Source organism: Pinus tabuliformis, chromosome 8 (genome assembly GCF_031772625.1).
Source record: "Pinus tabuliformis cultivar Carrire ecotype Pingquan chromosome 8, CPIR1, whole genome shotgun sequence".
NCBI classification, from domain to species: Eukaryota; Viridiplantae; Streptophyta; class Pinopsida; order Pinales; family Pinaceae; genus Pinus; species Pinus tabuliformis.
The window spans coordinates 2,070,175,106-2,070,193,023 of record NC_142294.1 but is presented as its reverse complement, the minus strand read 5'-3'; the positions used below and the strand labels follow the sequence as shown (position 1 = coordinate 2,070,193,023).

The 17,918-nt window shown below is 37.1% G+C and overlaps 1 protein-coding gene across 3 annotated transcripts in view; it reads left to right on the top strand.

Moving 5' to 3' along the window:
• The window catches only part of LOC149244781 (centromere protein O), a 190,475-nt gene that overhangs the window by 96,659 nt on the left and 75,898 nt on the right, over positions 1–17,918 (top strand). For all 3 annotated transcript variants that reach the window (XM_089374994.1, XM_089374992.1, XM_089374993.1), the window contains exons 9-10: positions 16,049–16,185; positions 16,338–16,394. In XM_089374994.1, coding sequence (XP_089231120.1) covers positions 16,049–16,185; positions 16,338–16,394 — 194 coding nt within the window. The remainder of the gene's footprint in view (positions 1–16,048; positions 16,186–16,337; positions 16,395–17,918) is intronic.

Genomic DNA, 17,918 nt, shown 5'->3' with positions numbered 1-17,918 from the left:
GATTCAGAGTTTGAGCCAGATGATGTTGGCTTCTCTAGCTGTAGTGACTAGTGATGTTTTGTTGTAGAGACCATTTAGCCTCCTTGGTTATGTGTTTTTGTTATGATCCCTATATATTACATGTATTGGATAGTGCACTGGGTGCTATTTTGATATAATAGATATACTCATGAGCATACTTTGATCATATGTTACCTCCTCTCTATATTCTAATGCTTTGAGTTTGGAAACATGAATGAAAATCTTTGAAAATATGTTTTTTCATAAAAAAATAAATATTTAATGTATTTTTTTACAAAGACCGAGTCATTGAAATCAACTAGGCCGAGTTGATACCGAATCGGAGTGGATCCTTGGCCGTTTTTGAATCTGAGTCCGAGTTTTAAACTATGGTCACAGGGGCAGGTTTATGTCATCAACGGGCTCAGGGGCTTTTGGAGATGTTTTATGGTGTCTGGAGGAGTTCACTTACCATTTTCCATCATTAGGATTGATTTCGCACAACTCGCTTCTCGTTCCATTGCATTCTACTACTTCCCATAAAACGGGGTTATTATTGTGCCTAACTCAATTAATTACGCTTAAGGTGGCATTCTGAGAGTACTTGACAAAACATCTTAGTGTAATAGCTCTTTGGAACCGGAACGAGAAGATCTACAAGATGGGATGGTTAGTGGGGATTTTCAGTGGCCTGAGGAGGCATGGTGGCCAATTTTCCATTTTCCCACATTAAAAGATATTTTAATTGAGGGAAATATGCTCAAAATAATAATAAAATAGGAGCTTGTAGAGGGGTCCATTGGAGGACATCTTGGATTTGATCTTTCTTCTTGTATGAGAGGTTTGAGAACCTAGTTCTCTACTTCATTTGTAGCCCTAGAAAGGAAAACCTTGGGTGATTCATTGAGATTGGGCGAGTACCCATCTCCTTGAAGAATTTCAACCCCCACTCCGGTTATCAGTTTTCCTTATCACTCTATGCATTTAGTTTTAAATCCAAGCATGATAAAAAATTCTAAAATCTGGAAATGACAATATTTTCTGAAAACACAAATTTAGAGATTTCACAACTGTTGAAATTGCAGAAATAAAACACAGCAAAATTATGACAACCACATAGAAAATAACACAGTGATTTTTGGTCAATGTGACCTTGGAAAAACCCCCCTACAACTCTTGGGGAAAACCAGTTTGAGAGCTCTTCTTTATTTCTGAAAATGCTTTTACAAAGAAACTGAAATACACAGTAAAAAATTCCAGCAACCACAAATTACAACTTATCTCGATTTCTGTGCTTGAACTCTGCCTCGAAAATCATGCTAATCAACAAACTGCCAAACCTAAATTTTTCAGCAATAGAACAACATTAAATGTTGTATGACCTGCCTTGAAAATCATGCCCAAAACCTATTGTATGGACTGTATGGATTTCAGCAGTATGACTGCCTCGAAAATCGTGCCCAAAACCTCCCTCGAAATTCATGCCATTGCTGCTGTCCCTCTTCCTCAATTTTTGTGCTTTTCTCCTGCTGTACGGTTTTGCCTTGGGATGTGTGCCAATAAATGCTATTGCCCAGATTTGCTGAAATGTCTTTTTGTTGCTCTCTTTCACTTCCTCACTGCTCAGAAATTTCTCCTTGCTCTCTCTTCTCTTTCTCTCAAATGCTCATGAAAGAATGAATTGATCTTTTTCTCTTTTCTTCTCCTTTTACTCTCTAAATGACATTTTGGGTTACCATAATATCTAATGGCTGAAATTCATTTAGATCTAGGGATGAGAATAAATGTGCATTTAATTCTCACTTTCTATTTTTTAACTTACACATTTAAATAAAGACCCACTTAGCCTTTTATTTCCATAGTCACTTTTTCACTTTCTAATTCTTCATTGACTTTAATAAAGTCACCTTTAAATTAGAATGTAACTTTACCACTTATAAAGTCACTTTTAAATTAAATCGACTTTACCACTTATAAAGTCACTTTAGGAGAAAAGTACAAATAAATTTGGACACTTTTCCCTAGGCCAAAAGAGCAAAGCCTTAGGGAACCACTTGTCCTCTGGTACCTAAATTTTAACACTCCCTCTTACCGAGGAAATTGTTCCTCACCACTTCCATCTTGTCTTTGAAGTAGACATGCTTGACTTGTGGTAAGGCTTTCGTGAAAATGTTCGCTATCTTCTCATTTGTGGAAATGTACTCAATCTTGACAGCTCCCTTTTGGACATAGTCTCTAATGAAGTGATACTTGATCTCAATATGCTTTGACCTGTCATGAAAAACTGGATTCTCCGTGAGTTTTATGCAACTATGATTATCACAGTAAATTACTGAAGGTCTCAATGCCTGACCAAATAGACCAAACAACATCTTGCGAAGCCATATGGCGTAACAACTAGCCAAACTAGCAGCCATATACTTTGCCTCAGCTAAGCTCAATGTAACTGACTGTTGTTTCTGGTTGATCCACGGCACAACTGTTGAACCCAACCCAAAACAACACCCAGAAGTACTCTTCCTATCTAAAGCACAACCTGCCCAATCTGAATCTGTGTACCCTGCCAGTTTCATTCCATCACACTGTCTATAATCCAGACCAAAATCCACAGTCCCTTGCAAGTAACAAAGAATGTGTTTTGCAGCCACCTAGTGCACTCTCCTGGCTCACACATGAACTGACTCATAGTGTTAACTGCAAAACATATATCTGGTCGAGTGTTGACCAAATACATCAATTTACCAATCAACTGTTTGTATAGAGTAGGATCCACCAACTCGGAATCAGAAGCATGAAGCTTCTTCCAGTTAGTGATCATAGGTGTAGACATGGATTCGCAGTCCTCCATGTGAAATCTGCTAAGAATATCCACAATGTACTTCCCTTGTCCTAGGAAGAAATGCCCCTTCTCCTGCCACACCTCCAATCCTAGAAAATAATGCATCAAGCCGATATCCTTCATCTCAAACATTGAAGCAAGATCTCTCTTGCAGCCCTCAGTGAGTCTCTCTGCACCAATGATGATCAAGTCATCAACATACAACACCAGAATGAAAGGCTCCTCACCCACTACAATGAAGTATAGGTTCGGATCAGCCTCACTCTTTATGAAACCCAATTGCTACAACTATGTATCAATCCTCGAGGAGCTTGCTTCAGGCCATAGAGTGCCTTTTTCAATCTGCATACATGGGACTCCTTCCCATGCACCTCAAAGCCATGCCGCTGCTCAATATAAACCTCTTCCTGAATGAAGCCATTGAGAAATGTGGTCTTCACATCCATCTGGTGGATCTTCCAACCCATCTCTGCTGCAATCGATATGATGGAGCGAATGGATGTATACCGAGCTACGGGAGCGAAGGTATCCTCATAGTCAACTCCCTCTACTTGTGAGAACCCTCTCGCCACAAATCGAGCCTTGAACTTCTTGATGTTGCCATCTGCAACATGCTTTATCTTGTAGAGCCATTTGGAAGTAACCACTGATTTACCTTCAGGCCTCGACACTACTTCCCAAACATCATTCTTCATAATAGAAGAATACCCCTCCATCATGGCCTCTCTCCAGACTTGCTGGCTGGCTGCCTGCTCATAACTAGAAGGCTCGGAGTCAACAATGCTTGTTACCAATGCCATGTAACTATAGAACCGCTCAGGTGGTTTACTCTCTCTAACCTGTCTCTTTGGCCCAACAACTGATGTGGCCTCGCGCAAGGTATCTTGAAGCCACTTGGGCTTCCTCTTCCTTGAGCATACTTCTCCCACCAGAGTGAAAGAATCCTCATCATCATTAGAAGCCTGAACTCCTGAAGGCTTGCCAACTGACCTGATGCCTGAATCTGTGTCTGTAAATGCTAAAGTACCGTGTGAATTGTCCATTAGTGGACTACCCTGTGAACTGCTCTGCGCACTGCCCTGCATGCTGCCTGAAGAACCACCCACCTAATTTTGAGAGCCATTGCTCACTGATGGACCTGACACTGTAATTGATGTACCTCCTGATCCCTGACCACTGGATCCCTTTGACTGACTCAGCTACTCCTGAGGGTCTGGTGACTCTGGATACTATAACTCTCGTGACCTCCTAAAAGCTCTCTCCTCCTCGAACTTCACATCTTGCCTGACAACCACTTTCCTCTGCGCAGGAATATAAATCCGATAAGCTTTCGAGGTCTTGCTATAGCCCACAAAGATGCCTTTGTCTGCAGTGGGCTCTAGCTTGGTCTTGTTCGCCTTAGGGACATTGGAATATTTAAGGCACCCAAAGATACAAAAGTGCCCTACATCAGGCTTCTTCCTAGTAAAGGCCTCCTTCGGAGTCACATTCCCCAAGGCATGACGTGGACTTCTGTTCTGCAAGTACACAACAGTGTTGCAGGCCTCTGCCCATAAAGATAAAGGTAACCCCTGATCATGAAGCATGGCTTTGGCAACCCCTACAATGGATCCGTTCTTCCTCTCCGCAACCCCATTCTGTTGGGGGTTGTAAGGAACTGTGAACTCCCTCCTAATGCCTGCCTCAGCACAAAAGTCAACAAACTCAACAAGGGTATACTCCTCTCCATTGTCCGACCTAAGGACCTTGATCTTCTTGCCTGTCTGGGTCTCCACAATAGCTTTGAACTCTTGAAACCGCTTGAAGACCTCACTCTTGGTCTTCAAGAAATAAATCCAAGTCTTCCTGGAGTGGTCATCAATGAATAAAACACAGTACTCATAGCCACTCAAGGATACATGAGACATTCGACCACTCACATCGGTATGAATCAAGTCAAGATTCCTGGTCGCTTTGCTGTCACTGCTGGGAAAAGGGGATCTGGCAAACTTCCCCATAGCACATCCTTTGCATACATCAAGGTGATCAGAACTAAAATCTAGCACACTAGTGGTGATCTCCCCCAATGTACTCAAGGTCCCATGATACATGTGCCCCATCTTGCGGTGCCAAATATCACACAATTCTGAACTGCTAGATCTGCTTGCGGTCTTGTCCCGGGTGCTGCTAGTCAATGCCATAAGGGGTTGGAATGAGAACTTGTATACCTTGGCATGGCGCACATCATAACCTCTATCCTCATGTGCTGAGATAGATATCAGGTTCTTCTTCATTCCAGGCACATATAGAACATCTGACACTTCAAGGGAGGTTTGGGTCCCCTATCAAATGTCAATGCCCCCACACCGACTGCTCTAACTATGCTGTCATCACTAAGTACTACCTCCATGTCAATATCATCCTCTGAAAGCTCTGAGAAGTACCTTCTGACTCCTGTCATGTGGCAGGAAGTGCCATTGTCAACATACCAAATGCTAGAAGATGCTCTGCTAGTAGAGGAGAGTGCACACTCCCTCTGAACCTTTATGGCAGGTGATCCTGCACTAGTGGCCTCACAAGCTATGAACCCAAACTCCCGATCAAAGCTCTCTGAGAAGCTCTCTATCTCTGTAGAAGCTACCATGGGTTTGTCTCTCCCTTTCTTGTTCTTCTTCTCTGGACACACAACAGCATAGTGTCCCAACTTTTGACAATTCCAACATTTGACTTTGGAATAGTCCTTCTCCTTGTTCTGCTGCTTGCCTTTACCTTTGCCTTTGCCTCCGCTGTTGGAAGCTTGCTTCTTTGCTCTGCCCTTCTTGCCTTTTACTAACAATGCCACATTGTCATTCTCCTCCACCTGTTTGGCTGCCCCAAGATGGTTCTTTCTGATCTCATTCCGAATGCAATCATCCCACAACCTCTCCTAGTCGGGAAGGTTTTCCCGTGCAACAATGCCATCCACAAAATTCTCCCAAGTCTTGGGAAGACCATTCAGAGCAATCCTCACCAACTTAGTGGGTGCAATGATCTCACCTACGACTACCAACTCATCTCTCACTGAAGTGATCTTTGTGAGGTATGCTGTAGCACTATCATTCTTAGCCATTTTAATGGCTTTCAGTTTCTCCTTTAAGACCATTTTTCTGTTTTCATTTGAGCTCTGGTAAAGACTGGTCAAGGCTTTCCACATCTCATGTTTAAGGGAGTTTTTTCTTGAATTCCCACGAGTTGAGAAATTATACACCTTGAGGAAAGCAAAGTATCCCATTTGGGGCTTTCTGTTGTAGCTTGCTAGAAGCATTTGTAATTGTTCTTCCATTTTTATTTAGTTTATTTGAGGAGTAATTTCTCTTTGAGCTCTTTGTAAACTCCCCTCAAAGATCAAAGTCCGCACTCTATTAGAGGGCTTCTTCATTTTAATAAAATAAAAAGGTTTCTTTGAGGGAGATTGAGGATTATCCTCTTGGCATCCCACCCCTATCTTGGGAGAGGATCCGTTGCATGTGTGTGATCTGATTTTTTTGCTTAAATATATTTAATTTTCTGCATTTTTATTCTCATCTTTTCATGACATAGATCTAACAGTTTCACCATATTAATTGGGTTAATTTGGTAACTCAATTCCTTTCTTTACATTGTCTTTTTGGAGCTTTTTTAGATCTGATTTTGCAGCCGATATAACACATTTTTGGAGCTCATATAACTTGGATTTCTTGCTGATATATTGATTTTCTCTCATGTTCCTATTTCCTAGTTTACATTCATGATCATTTCCACACTCTAATTGTTGACACCTAATCCAAAAGGATTGGGATTATTGTAAATAGTTTAACATTTTAGTTATGAATCGGAGAAAACCAAGAGACCTTGCAATTGGAATCCCAACAGTCTATCCACTCTTGTATATATTAATGTTTTGTTTAATGCAATTACAAATCACATTGTGGAGTTACCAATGCCTGGTCTTACATAGTATTAGGGCTAGCTGCTCATTTTTGGCTTACCTTTCTGCCCTTGTAATTCCCTGCAGCCATTTTTTGTTGTCTGTTTTATCTGTCAGTTCCTTGCCACTGTCCTCTGTCCTGTCATTATTCTTTGAATAATATGTCCCTTTCAAGATTGTATCATCACGTTGTGGTTTTTGTTTGATTCACTAACGCTTGTTTTGCAGCTTGCATTACATGTGATCTTGTTGTAGCTTGAAGTATTTTCCATTATAGCAAGAATCTTTATCTTGAACATATATTTCATTTTTTGCAAGAGTTTATTTGGCCCTGGTCTACTTACATTTCCTTGTAGGATATCTATATTGTTGAATTATATTGGTTTACTCACATTTTGATATTAATGCTCATCTTTACTTGTACTTGCTAAATTTTTCATTTCATTGCTTCAATTTACATCTCAATTTGTTGATGGTTGATGCTCTAAAGACCAACCCTAGGTTTTCTTGCCACGCTAAATGCCTTCTCCAGTGAATTAGGTTTGAAAAGGCGAACCTCATGTTGGATGTTATCCTTCAAAGTCCCTATGAAGACATCAATCCTATGTTCCTCTGGAATATCAGTTACCCTGATATTCAATTTTTGGAAGTCCTCAATGTGCTCCATCATTGAACCCTTTTGTTTGAGATTTATCAGTTGGCTAAAGAAGGTGTTGTTCTTTCTATCCTCATAATGTGCTATCATTTCCTCCATAAAAATTGACCAAGTGACAAGTGGTTTACGAGAACAAAGCCATCGATACCATACAAATTGATTGGGTTCTATATATAAAGATGCAATGCACACCTTTTGCGTGTGTTGCACATCACGAAGATCCAAATATTGCTCCATATGTAGTATCCATGTTGCCAAATCCTTGCCATCAAACTTCCTCACATCTATCTTTGGAATGTGGTGGTTTTTTAAATCCCACATTAGAGTCTCTAAAATCATAATTCATATTCCTTTTGTCCTCATCATGATTTTCATGGATTACCTTGTCACCATTGGGAAGCCTTTCTTGCAACAATTTGACATTCATCACGTTCATGTCTACTTTAAAAACCTCCATGTTGCCTTTTATTTTTGCTTCTAAACCATCCATCTTAGATTCCAATTCATTTTTGGTTACTTTGCGAGAGCGAAATTTGTTGCACTTGGTTTTGTAATTTTGATATATCATGTTGCATTTCTTCTTCTTTTTCATTTGTCATAGAAGACCTTTCTGGTTGCCTATTAGGTGTATCCATTTTTTTTGTTTCGAGGTATTTTGGCATCAAACAATGATACTTATGCTTCACTATGCCCTTTGGAATTATTTCAAACTAAATTTTCAAACAAAATCTATGTAAAATTTAAAAACATACACACCTTTTTCTTGCTTTTTAGGAGTTTGATATTGAATTTGTATCTTTGTAATTTCGTATCTCCAAGGTCTGAAATTTCGTCCTGTGGTAGCTCTCTGAGTCTTATTTCCAACCCCACAAGTCAGACCGAGATTGGATTCTTCAAGAAATAGTTATGTCCAATCTCCCACTATGACTTGATTATAGATTGGTTTAGTAGAGCGAACTTGTACGGAGTGCCACGTGTCACTGTTTCGAATTTTGGCCCCGAAAATGATACGCAAAAAACTGCAGTTCGTGCACTTTCAGTGACTTCTAACGAAATTCAAATCCGATGCTCGGAGAGAGTTATGAGGATTTTCCTTAGGTCCCTTGTTTGAGATGGAATTCTGGAGCCTGCAAAAACCCTAACTTCCTCAGATCATATCTCCAAAAATATAGCAAACCAAGATCTAAAATTTGTACATGAAGTTCACCAATATTTCCGCTGCACGTGGTTTGAATTTCAACTTCTGAAGCCTTGCAGAAAAAAAGTTATAGTGAAAATGCTAAGATGGCCTGTTTGAAGATGCAAAACCCTAGAATCTAAAGCTCTGATACCAGTTGTTATGCAACTAGTTCACAAATAGATAGATCAACAACTTAACAATTATCCTCTTTGAGGGGAAAAGCTCCTTTACATTACATAAATGAACAATTTTTGGATTATACAAATGATAAGACTTTAGTATATATAGGAGTCTAAGGGGTCACAATATAATTAGAGCCTACATAACAATAATAATGTAAACACACAACAATAACAATAAGGGACTACAATAACAATAACAATAAGGGGTGTTGATCACTTCATGTTGGAAATACTGAGAGGAGAGGGAGGGAGGTGAATTAGTATTTCTTTAACAATTTTTACTTTACTAGTTTTAGATCGCTTATAAAGAAAATCCAAAATGAACAATATAGGATAAATAATTTTATTAATCAGAAATGATGAGGACTCCAATCCTCTTCTTAGGGCTCCAACCCTAGATGAAGACACCAATCTTCGATCAACCAGTCTCCGACCTGTATGATGCCAAGATCCAACTTGGTCGTTATTAGGCTCCAACCTTCTCCACTGGCACATGCTCCAACCTGTTCTTCCTGAGGACTCCTATCCTCTAGGGCTCCAACCCTCTGTTGCAACTCTTCAAGACAAGTACAATGGTTCTTCAAGGCTCCTTTGTCTTCTACAATAAGCCCTGATAATCTTCTTCAACGATGCCCTCAAAATACACACGCTCATCAATGACAACTTTAGCAACCACAGAAGGTGTCTCCAATGACCAAGACCTTTCATGAAACCCAAACAATTTCTTCCAAGGTTACTCCATGAGAGCTTCAATCATGCTCCGAAGGTCTTCAAGAATCTTCAATCAGTTGAGCTTAATAAACTGCTTTAAGGTTTGACTTAATAAGTTTTCATGAAAATAAGTTCCAAGGAGGTTGCTCCTACAAATGTTCTTCAAATTGGTGTTCAATAATGCATCATGATGACTTAAGTAAGCTGTTCTAAAAAGGGTCCTCAATAGGTCTTCAAAGTATCATAAAAAAAACTGCTTCAGGAGGGTCTTCAACAAAGCAACTCAACAAATTTTCAATAAGATCAATCCTCCCAAGATGTCTTCAAAAGCCAATGTTCCTAAAGAGATAGATTTTCTCACTTCCAAAACAATGTTTCAACACCGAATCTGCGTTAAGGTGGTTTCAAAGTTACTTAACAAGACTGCTTCAAAATGCCCGTGAAATAAGCCCAAAATTCTGCAAGGAGATGTCTGCAAATAGATGACTTCAAAGGTCTGTCACTGTAGGTGTTCTCCAAGTTTTCCTCCACAGGTCCGTATGCACTTTAGAAATGTCACACAATCCTTCAAAAGGGTTTCTTACAGTCCCTTTAACAATTTCGTAGAGTATAAGTACTTCGGCAATTATATTAGCCTTAACAGGACCATAGTTAGTAGCCTTCACAAGTTTGTTAAATACAATCACCTATAGGTTTGCAATGATAATGATACAGGTCTGAAGTTGCAAGTTTGTAGAAGCCGAGGTTTATTTTTCTGCAATAAGGCTGAGATTTGGTGTTTCTAGAGTTCTGCAATAAGCGAAAGTCTGTTCATGTAGTGGCTTTTATACCAATCATGCGTCCAATGTCTGCAATAAAGTATTAGTCCACAAATCCACAAAGAAGGCTTAGAACACAATTTTTTTGCAAGCTACATGTAAAAAAATCTTCTTTCTGTACTTCGTCTTGCAGAACTGAACCGAGCTCTATATAAAAATTCTGAATCGATCTTGAAACTCTGCTGTTTTTGGATTAATATTCCTATACGAATGGACTTTGACTTTTTATTAATACAATTTGTAATGGATACGAAAAGTCATGACGATTGATTAAGGAGCCGACTTATGACTGAAGCCGACTTAGGTTAAATATTACAGCCGATGTGGCTTGCGTTGGGTTGAGATTTTAATATCAAAATTTTTTATAGTTTAGGAAATGCTTTGGTGATTTTTAATTATAATTAATGTGGGGTCGACTTGTAGGTTGAAGAGTTGACATAAGCATAGGAAACCATATAATAAAGTTTATAATGTGTAGGTAATGTAAAAGTATGAAGTGGGTACTATTTATCTGTTATAATATAAAGTTTAAAATTTTATTAATTATTTGTTTTAATATAAAGTTAAATTGATAAATTAAGAGTCTTGAGATTTTTAAGATAGTTTTTAGGGTTTTAGGATTTAGGGTTGCATTAGGAATTAGGGTTAGGGTTTTGGAGTTTGGCTAGGGTTTTTAGGCATGGATTCAATTAGGGTTTCACTAGGGCATTTTAATAATTAGGGTTAGGGTTCTATATAGGATTTTAGTAGATGTATATTAACACATGTTTGGCGTATGTATTGAGGGATTGCTTCAATACAAGCTAAGCAGTCTTAATTAGGGCTCCAACATTAGATCAACATAGACCTAGGTTTTCTTCAAAATGTTAGGGTTTCACCTCCTTCAACAATGTCATATTGACATCAATGACAACTTTATTCAACTCTCCGCGTCAACTACCCTATAGTAGTATATATTTTCGCAAGAATATTCCATCATGATCGAAAAATGAGATCATCCAGGTTTCATCATCATCTTCAACCATCATTGTTGGAAGTTGTAAACCCATTCTGCATGTCTGTAATGTAAATGATCCTAGTAAGACCATCTACGTATGTAACAACCTAGGTAATCCTACTTTTTTGGTGATGATTTTTAACCTAGAAGGTTTTTCGTCTCACCGATTTATGTGTGTTTCTAAACACGGATGATTGACAGAGTTTTTCTCTCCAACCTCACCCAAAAGCTAGGATAGATTTTGTCGTCAAGATCTAGTTAAGTCCTAGTGTTCTAGTCAAGTCTTTTGTAAAATGATTTGGGAATAATTTTAGCTAATTGACTAAATTATTTTATTACAAATCACTGGGTCTACTAGATCATATTTGAGTCGCAGAATTGGGTAAAATAATTGAGGGTCTAAGATGAACGGATTTACCCTCTTCATATATATTAAAATGTAAAATCATGATGTAAAAAATATCTTAGTGCATGGTCCCTCATATCTAGACATCATGACTAAGTTATTCCTAAGCCAGAAATTTAATTAATTTTAAGTGTTAGGAAAAATTAATTCTTCAAAAGGTAAGATTTGTGGGTCTCAGAAATTATTTTTTCAAGAGATTTTGGACCCTTGGGCCTTGATAGTTAAGTCAAAGTCAATTTTTTGAGGAAATCAACTCAAAATTAATTAATAATTAATTTTGAGTTGATTAAACTTCAATTAAATGAAAAATTCGAATTTCCTCAAAAATAAAATAATTTCGATAGAGGAGATCAAAAGAAAATTAATTTTTTTTCAACGGTCGAGATTACTTTGACAGGAATCAAGCCAACTAGCCGTTGGAGAATTAATTTAGAAATTAAAGGTCACTTGTCATTCAAATTATCCGATCTTTTAAATCGTGTACTAGCTCTCGAAGCTCTCTTGTAATATTTCTGGAATAATAAACGTAAAGTCTTTTGGGTTTTATTGATGGCAATGTTCCTCTCCGGTATTTTATGGCAATATTGTTTTTAATGTTCTGCTGAACATTATTTATAAATTGTCAATTAATAGCTCTCGTGGAATAATCTATTGCACATGTATCTTGCTTAGTTTATTGGATCTAAGGTAGCAATTTTAATTTAATTGAATTAACAGGTATCTCTTATTCTTGAAGATTATATTGTTATTTTATATCTTTATCGATCTGACAGTTTGATCTAGTGGTTGCAGAAATCATTTGTACTTAATAAATTGGGTGTTTGGAGAAGTCCATGGTTGGACTAGCCGACTCCTGCGACATAAGATCTGGATAGTCTTTTAGATTGAAATCCTAAGATTATCTGACGAACTTCTTCTTGTCGGGTTTTTTTGGGCTATTACCGAAATTAATTTTTTTACTTATCTCTTAAAATTTGTGCTAAATAGATAGATCTGGCTAGAAAGAGCCTTAGATCTATCGATCTGGGAGCGGAGTTGGACTCATACTCCTCAGATCTGATAGATTTGTATTTTATTTGTACAAATATGAAGTCTTTGTAAAACAATTTCTAGTTTCTAACATCTGGGTTTTGGGTTTTTAGTTTTATTTTTGTACATTCGGGATTTGGGTTTTGTTTCTTTTGTCTTTTACAGGTGTGAGATTGTTCAAGAAGATTTTGTGAAATTTGAGACGGATCTAGGCCCTGGAGGGCAAGACCCGGTCTCAAATCTTGGTTGGTAGAGATAAACAATTCAGATCATTCAGTTAAGAGAGTTTAACATTCAAATCTGAGATTTGATAGTTTTCCGAGATCGATTCTAAGGCAAAATTTTCAGATCTAGAATTGGCGTATTATTGTCTGCCAGGGGTTAATTTTTTTTAATATTTTTTGGGAACCTCTAAGAGCTTCTGAAGCCCTCACTGCCTCCTTATTTTCCCTTACCCTCGGCCTGCATTTCCTCCCTCATTTCGCCCTCAGTTCCTCTCCTCTACTTGCGGATTTTTCTGCTACCATTTTTTCAAACCTTGTGTTCCATCCCCTCTGCGTTATTCTTTTCCTCCCGCGACTGCCATCTCCCTCACGCAACTGCCTCCATCTCCTTTCTCGCAACCCTAACTTTGTTGCTCCCTTCATAGCTTGCTTCGTTCTCTCTGCCACAGCTTCACCTCCTCTACTTGCGGTTTTCTAAACCCTCCTTTCCTCTTCTGCATTTCCTTTCCTCCTTACTCCACATCCCTTACTCCTCGTTGCCCATTCTCTCCTCCTCGCGACTCCTTTTCATCCCCCATTTCCTTCTTCCCTCATCCCTCTTTCTCCAACCCGCACCATCTTCTGCGTCCTCCCTTTCTTCCTTCCCTGCCTGTGCATTCCCTCCTGCTCCTCGCTTCCCATCTCCTTCACTGCCTCGCTCCTCTTCCTGCGTCTCATCCTTCTTGACCTCCTTGTTGCCTCCAACCAACAATTCCCTCTCCCATCGCATCCTTTCCAACCCTAACTCGCATCCTCTTCCTTTATGCTTTTTCTTGGCCCACCACATTAACAATACAAATAATTCAAAAAATGTTAAGTGGCATTTTGGCCCTTCAATTTTTTTTTCTCTTTTTTCTATTTGTTATTTCTAAACATTTCCTCATGCTATTTTAAAAACTAAGTTAATTTAATTTTTAAAAGTGGCCTTTGGCCCTTGTAAAAATTAAACTCTTACATTTATCACATTAAAGTTTGTTTATCACATTGGCCCTCTAAAATTTTTAATTTTCTTTTCAAACATTATTACATTAAGTTTAATAAAAGTATGACATAAGTTTTTTCAATTTTAGTCTTTTTTTTGTTTGAATTTTTTGTGATAAGGTGTTTTTTTGGGCCTATAATCTTTAAACTCTTTGCGGGGTAAAAATATAAATTTTTCTATAGTCAAGGCAACATATAAATTTTTAAAGTTTTTTCTAAGTTTGACTATAGAAGAATATATATATATATATATATATATATATATATATATATTTTTTTTTTTTTTTTTTTTCTTCTGGGTATGAAACATTAGAAATTTAATAATTTCTAGAATTATTTGATGAGGAGTTTGTTCTCTAAATTGGCATTAATTAGCATCTAAATTTCATTGTTATCTTGAATATTAAATCGCTGAAATTTAAGTGCTTAAGGCTTTCATTATTTACATGCTTTAGCTAAGTTTTGTGATCATTGGTTTTAATGTTTGATAATTAATAATTATTGAGATCACTTATTGTCTGAGAAGGATATTAACTCTAAGTTTGGATTTATTTACTTGAATTATTGGATATTTCTTGAATATTAGTTGTAAGAAATTTTCAAGTAATTGTGATCAACATTTCTATTGAATACTCTATTGTGGACTTGTGGAAAATTATATATCTTTCGGTTCTTAAAATTGAGTATTTTGAGCATCGAGAAATCATTGGCATTATCTTGGAAAAATTCTAAGGAGAGTGTTGACCTTGAAGAATTATTATTGTATATAAATTGGATAAATAATTTAATTCTCTGGTTCTCTTGACACTAAAATCTTTGGTTTATGGGCATTTTGGCATCTCGTTATTTAATTGAACAATTACATCTTTGGCATCTTTGTATCCTATTTGCATTAGTCTTGTGTAAGATTGTCTTCATTAAGTACTCATGTCATAAATCTAATCAATACTAAGTACTTGAACCATAAATGATCTTACCTCAAGACTACTCTCTCATCCCTTTGCTAATCGCATCTTGTATCTCTTTCCATCATAATAACATTTTCCTTAGCAACAATTATCCATCCAATACATATCAATCGTCTAAATCTAAGCTAATCCTTTAAAATCTTGCTTAATCTAAAACGTGTATTTGGTTACTTAACTGTGTCTCTGTTTAAGCTATCTTGCAACTAGTCCTTCTTCCATCCATTTCCGTAGGGTCTACCCCCCTTAGTTTGCTGTTGGGAGACAACTGCAACAGAGAGATTGAGGATCAGAGTGACAACCCCTGATCTGATCCGTTGTTGCGGTGCCTAGACATTCTGTGCGACAACAAGGGGAATACACTAGTATTATACATAACATCTCATATCACTTGTATTCAAACATTCATATATAAATATATTACTCTTCTGATAAGTGGATATTTACATATTCCATTTATTCTGAATATTCCGCTGCATATACAAACCTTGTTTGTTCCAATTGCTATGAAAAATACAATATAAAGGATAAGATGGAATGTGAAAAGAACCAGGGTCTGAACAATTTTGAAATTTTGGTAATTTTGATAGCAAATGCAAAATTGCTTCCATTAATACAATGTTGAGCAGTGAAGTGATAGTATAATAAAGGTGATGAACGGCAACACTTCGAATGTGTACATTTTTATCATGGTGAAAAGGCATTATGTCCACTCATTTTATAATTCTAACCTACTTTTTGCAATTCATCAATTTGATTGGAAATACCATTATTCAAGTATGGGATCCTTCTTCGGTGAGGATCTGATCATTTATTTCCCATTATAACTCAGTGTCATGTTGGTGGTTTTTAATTTATTTTTTTGCTATTCTGGTTATGAAGATGGACTCACATTTGTTATTTCTCCATGAAATGTTTCTCTATCTAATAGCTTTTCCATTTGGGACGCACTTATGGAGTGATTCTTGAAAGTTTCTAGGACTTATGCTGAATATTGACTTAATAATGTAATGGAGATGTTCTCTCTTCTTCTTATAATGTCTAACGGTTGAACTGAGTGTGGCATTGATTAAGTTATCTGAATCTACTATGTACAGGGGAACACTGTGAGATTTACTATTGTGTTTTAGAAAGCAAGTCCTTCCTGCAAAAGATGCATGTCAGTGAACACACAATTCCATTTTTTCTACCCCTCAGTGAAGCAGAAAATGAATTCCTTTCTTCACATGTGATGGTATATTCATGCCCATCTTCTGTTGAATTTATTATGATTTTTTACACTTTGCAGTGCATCTTACATTCTTATTGGAATAAAATTGAATTTAAAGAGGGAAAAGTCTTCTAACGTCCAGATGGAATCTTGGACATTTAATTGCTCTTCTACAGAAGTTTATTGATTACGTTGGAGAAATGTTACAAGCATATATAGACCGGAGAGAACAGGTAGGCTGCGTATAAAGTATTAATCGTGAGATTGATCATTTTCTCCTACAAGGAAATTAAGTTCTTAATTTGCATATCAAAGTTATTTGGTCTATTATTTTCTTTGTGAGTGGTTACTTCTTGCCATGTCTTTGGTTTTGCTTATCTTCTGCTTCCTTTTGTATTTTTGAACTTTTTAAAGCTGTCAAAAAATTGACTCCTGTTACACTAAAATTGCTTGGTCACTTGATATCAATTTCATTTAGAATTTCATAAAGTGTAAGATTTTTGAAATTTGTATTTGTGAACTATTAGAATAACAGGTCAAAAAAGGAAGAACTAAGTGCAGTATAAATAACTGATCAAGAAGCTAGTCCACTGTCATCGACTACAATGAAGTCTATAATAACTTGTTTAAGTATGTCACTTTATCCCCCGGAGAACCACTTGTATAAAAGACAATTCAAAGTGTCCTGATAACACTAGGGGGGTGTCCTGTCACTTAGTTACACTGCCTCTTGCTTTCGGGCTGATTCTTGTCAGCTGAGCAAGGTCTCCAGAAAAGGTTCGAGGCACATAAGTTTAATATTCAGGAAAACACGCCTCAGACATTCAATTTCTTAAAAATATTTTTCATATCTGAAACTGGTTCATCAAAAAATTATTAAATTTAAGATAGCCATTAGTGAATTTGGCTCAAGGCTTGATAAATCTGCAATAGTTCCCTCTGTTCCTGCTAGGATACATGCAGTACAGCAAGATTTTTTTTCCTCTGAAGGTGGCAGCTTTAGCTCTATAATCAATTAAAGGTGGTTGATTCTCAAAATAAAGCTAATCCCATCATATCCATTGCCTCGTATAAAAAAATGGAGTTAGTGAACTAGAAAACAAGTGAGATGAAGCAGTCAGATCTCTTTTGTTCTATCCACAGATAAAATTTATTCAAGAAGCCATCAAGAGAGACAAATTACCGAGTTTTCACACACACAAACATTAATCCACTTCTCGAAGATTCAGTTCCTCTGGCAATGAATAGAGATGAATCTACAGTCTCTGATCTACAGCAAAAGGCTCAAAATTGTTCCAGAATATTAGATGAGTTACATATGCAGTCTTTATTCTCAGATCTGATCTTCTGGAGAGCAAGCTTATGCTAAAGCTGATAGATATTTGCGACTCCTTTGTATGTGTGTCCTTCTCGGGAGAAGTTGCCTCTTCAAAGAAACCCATGAAACCTTCTTATTTCTTTGGATATATTGAATAGAAGGGGCAAATTTTGCAAATTTAATCTTATTTGTTCTTGTACTTGCTTTCTGTTAATATTGTTCATGTTCTATCATTTTTGCTAAGTAGACATGTTACAAAGTGAAAGCTCTTTATTGGTCCATCATGTGCCTAGATTTTAGAATCTCTTTTAGATTAGAGATGTATTCCAATGTCTTTAAATGACATAGAAATCTTGTTGGATGGTGTTGTCATTGATGTCAACCCATGGAGCTGACTGGGTTTGGCTTGGACTAAAAACACCAGTCATTGATGTCAAAT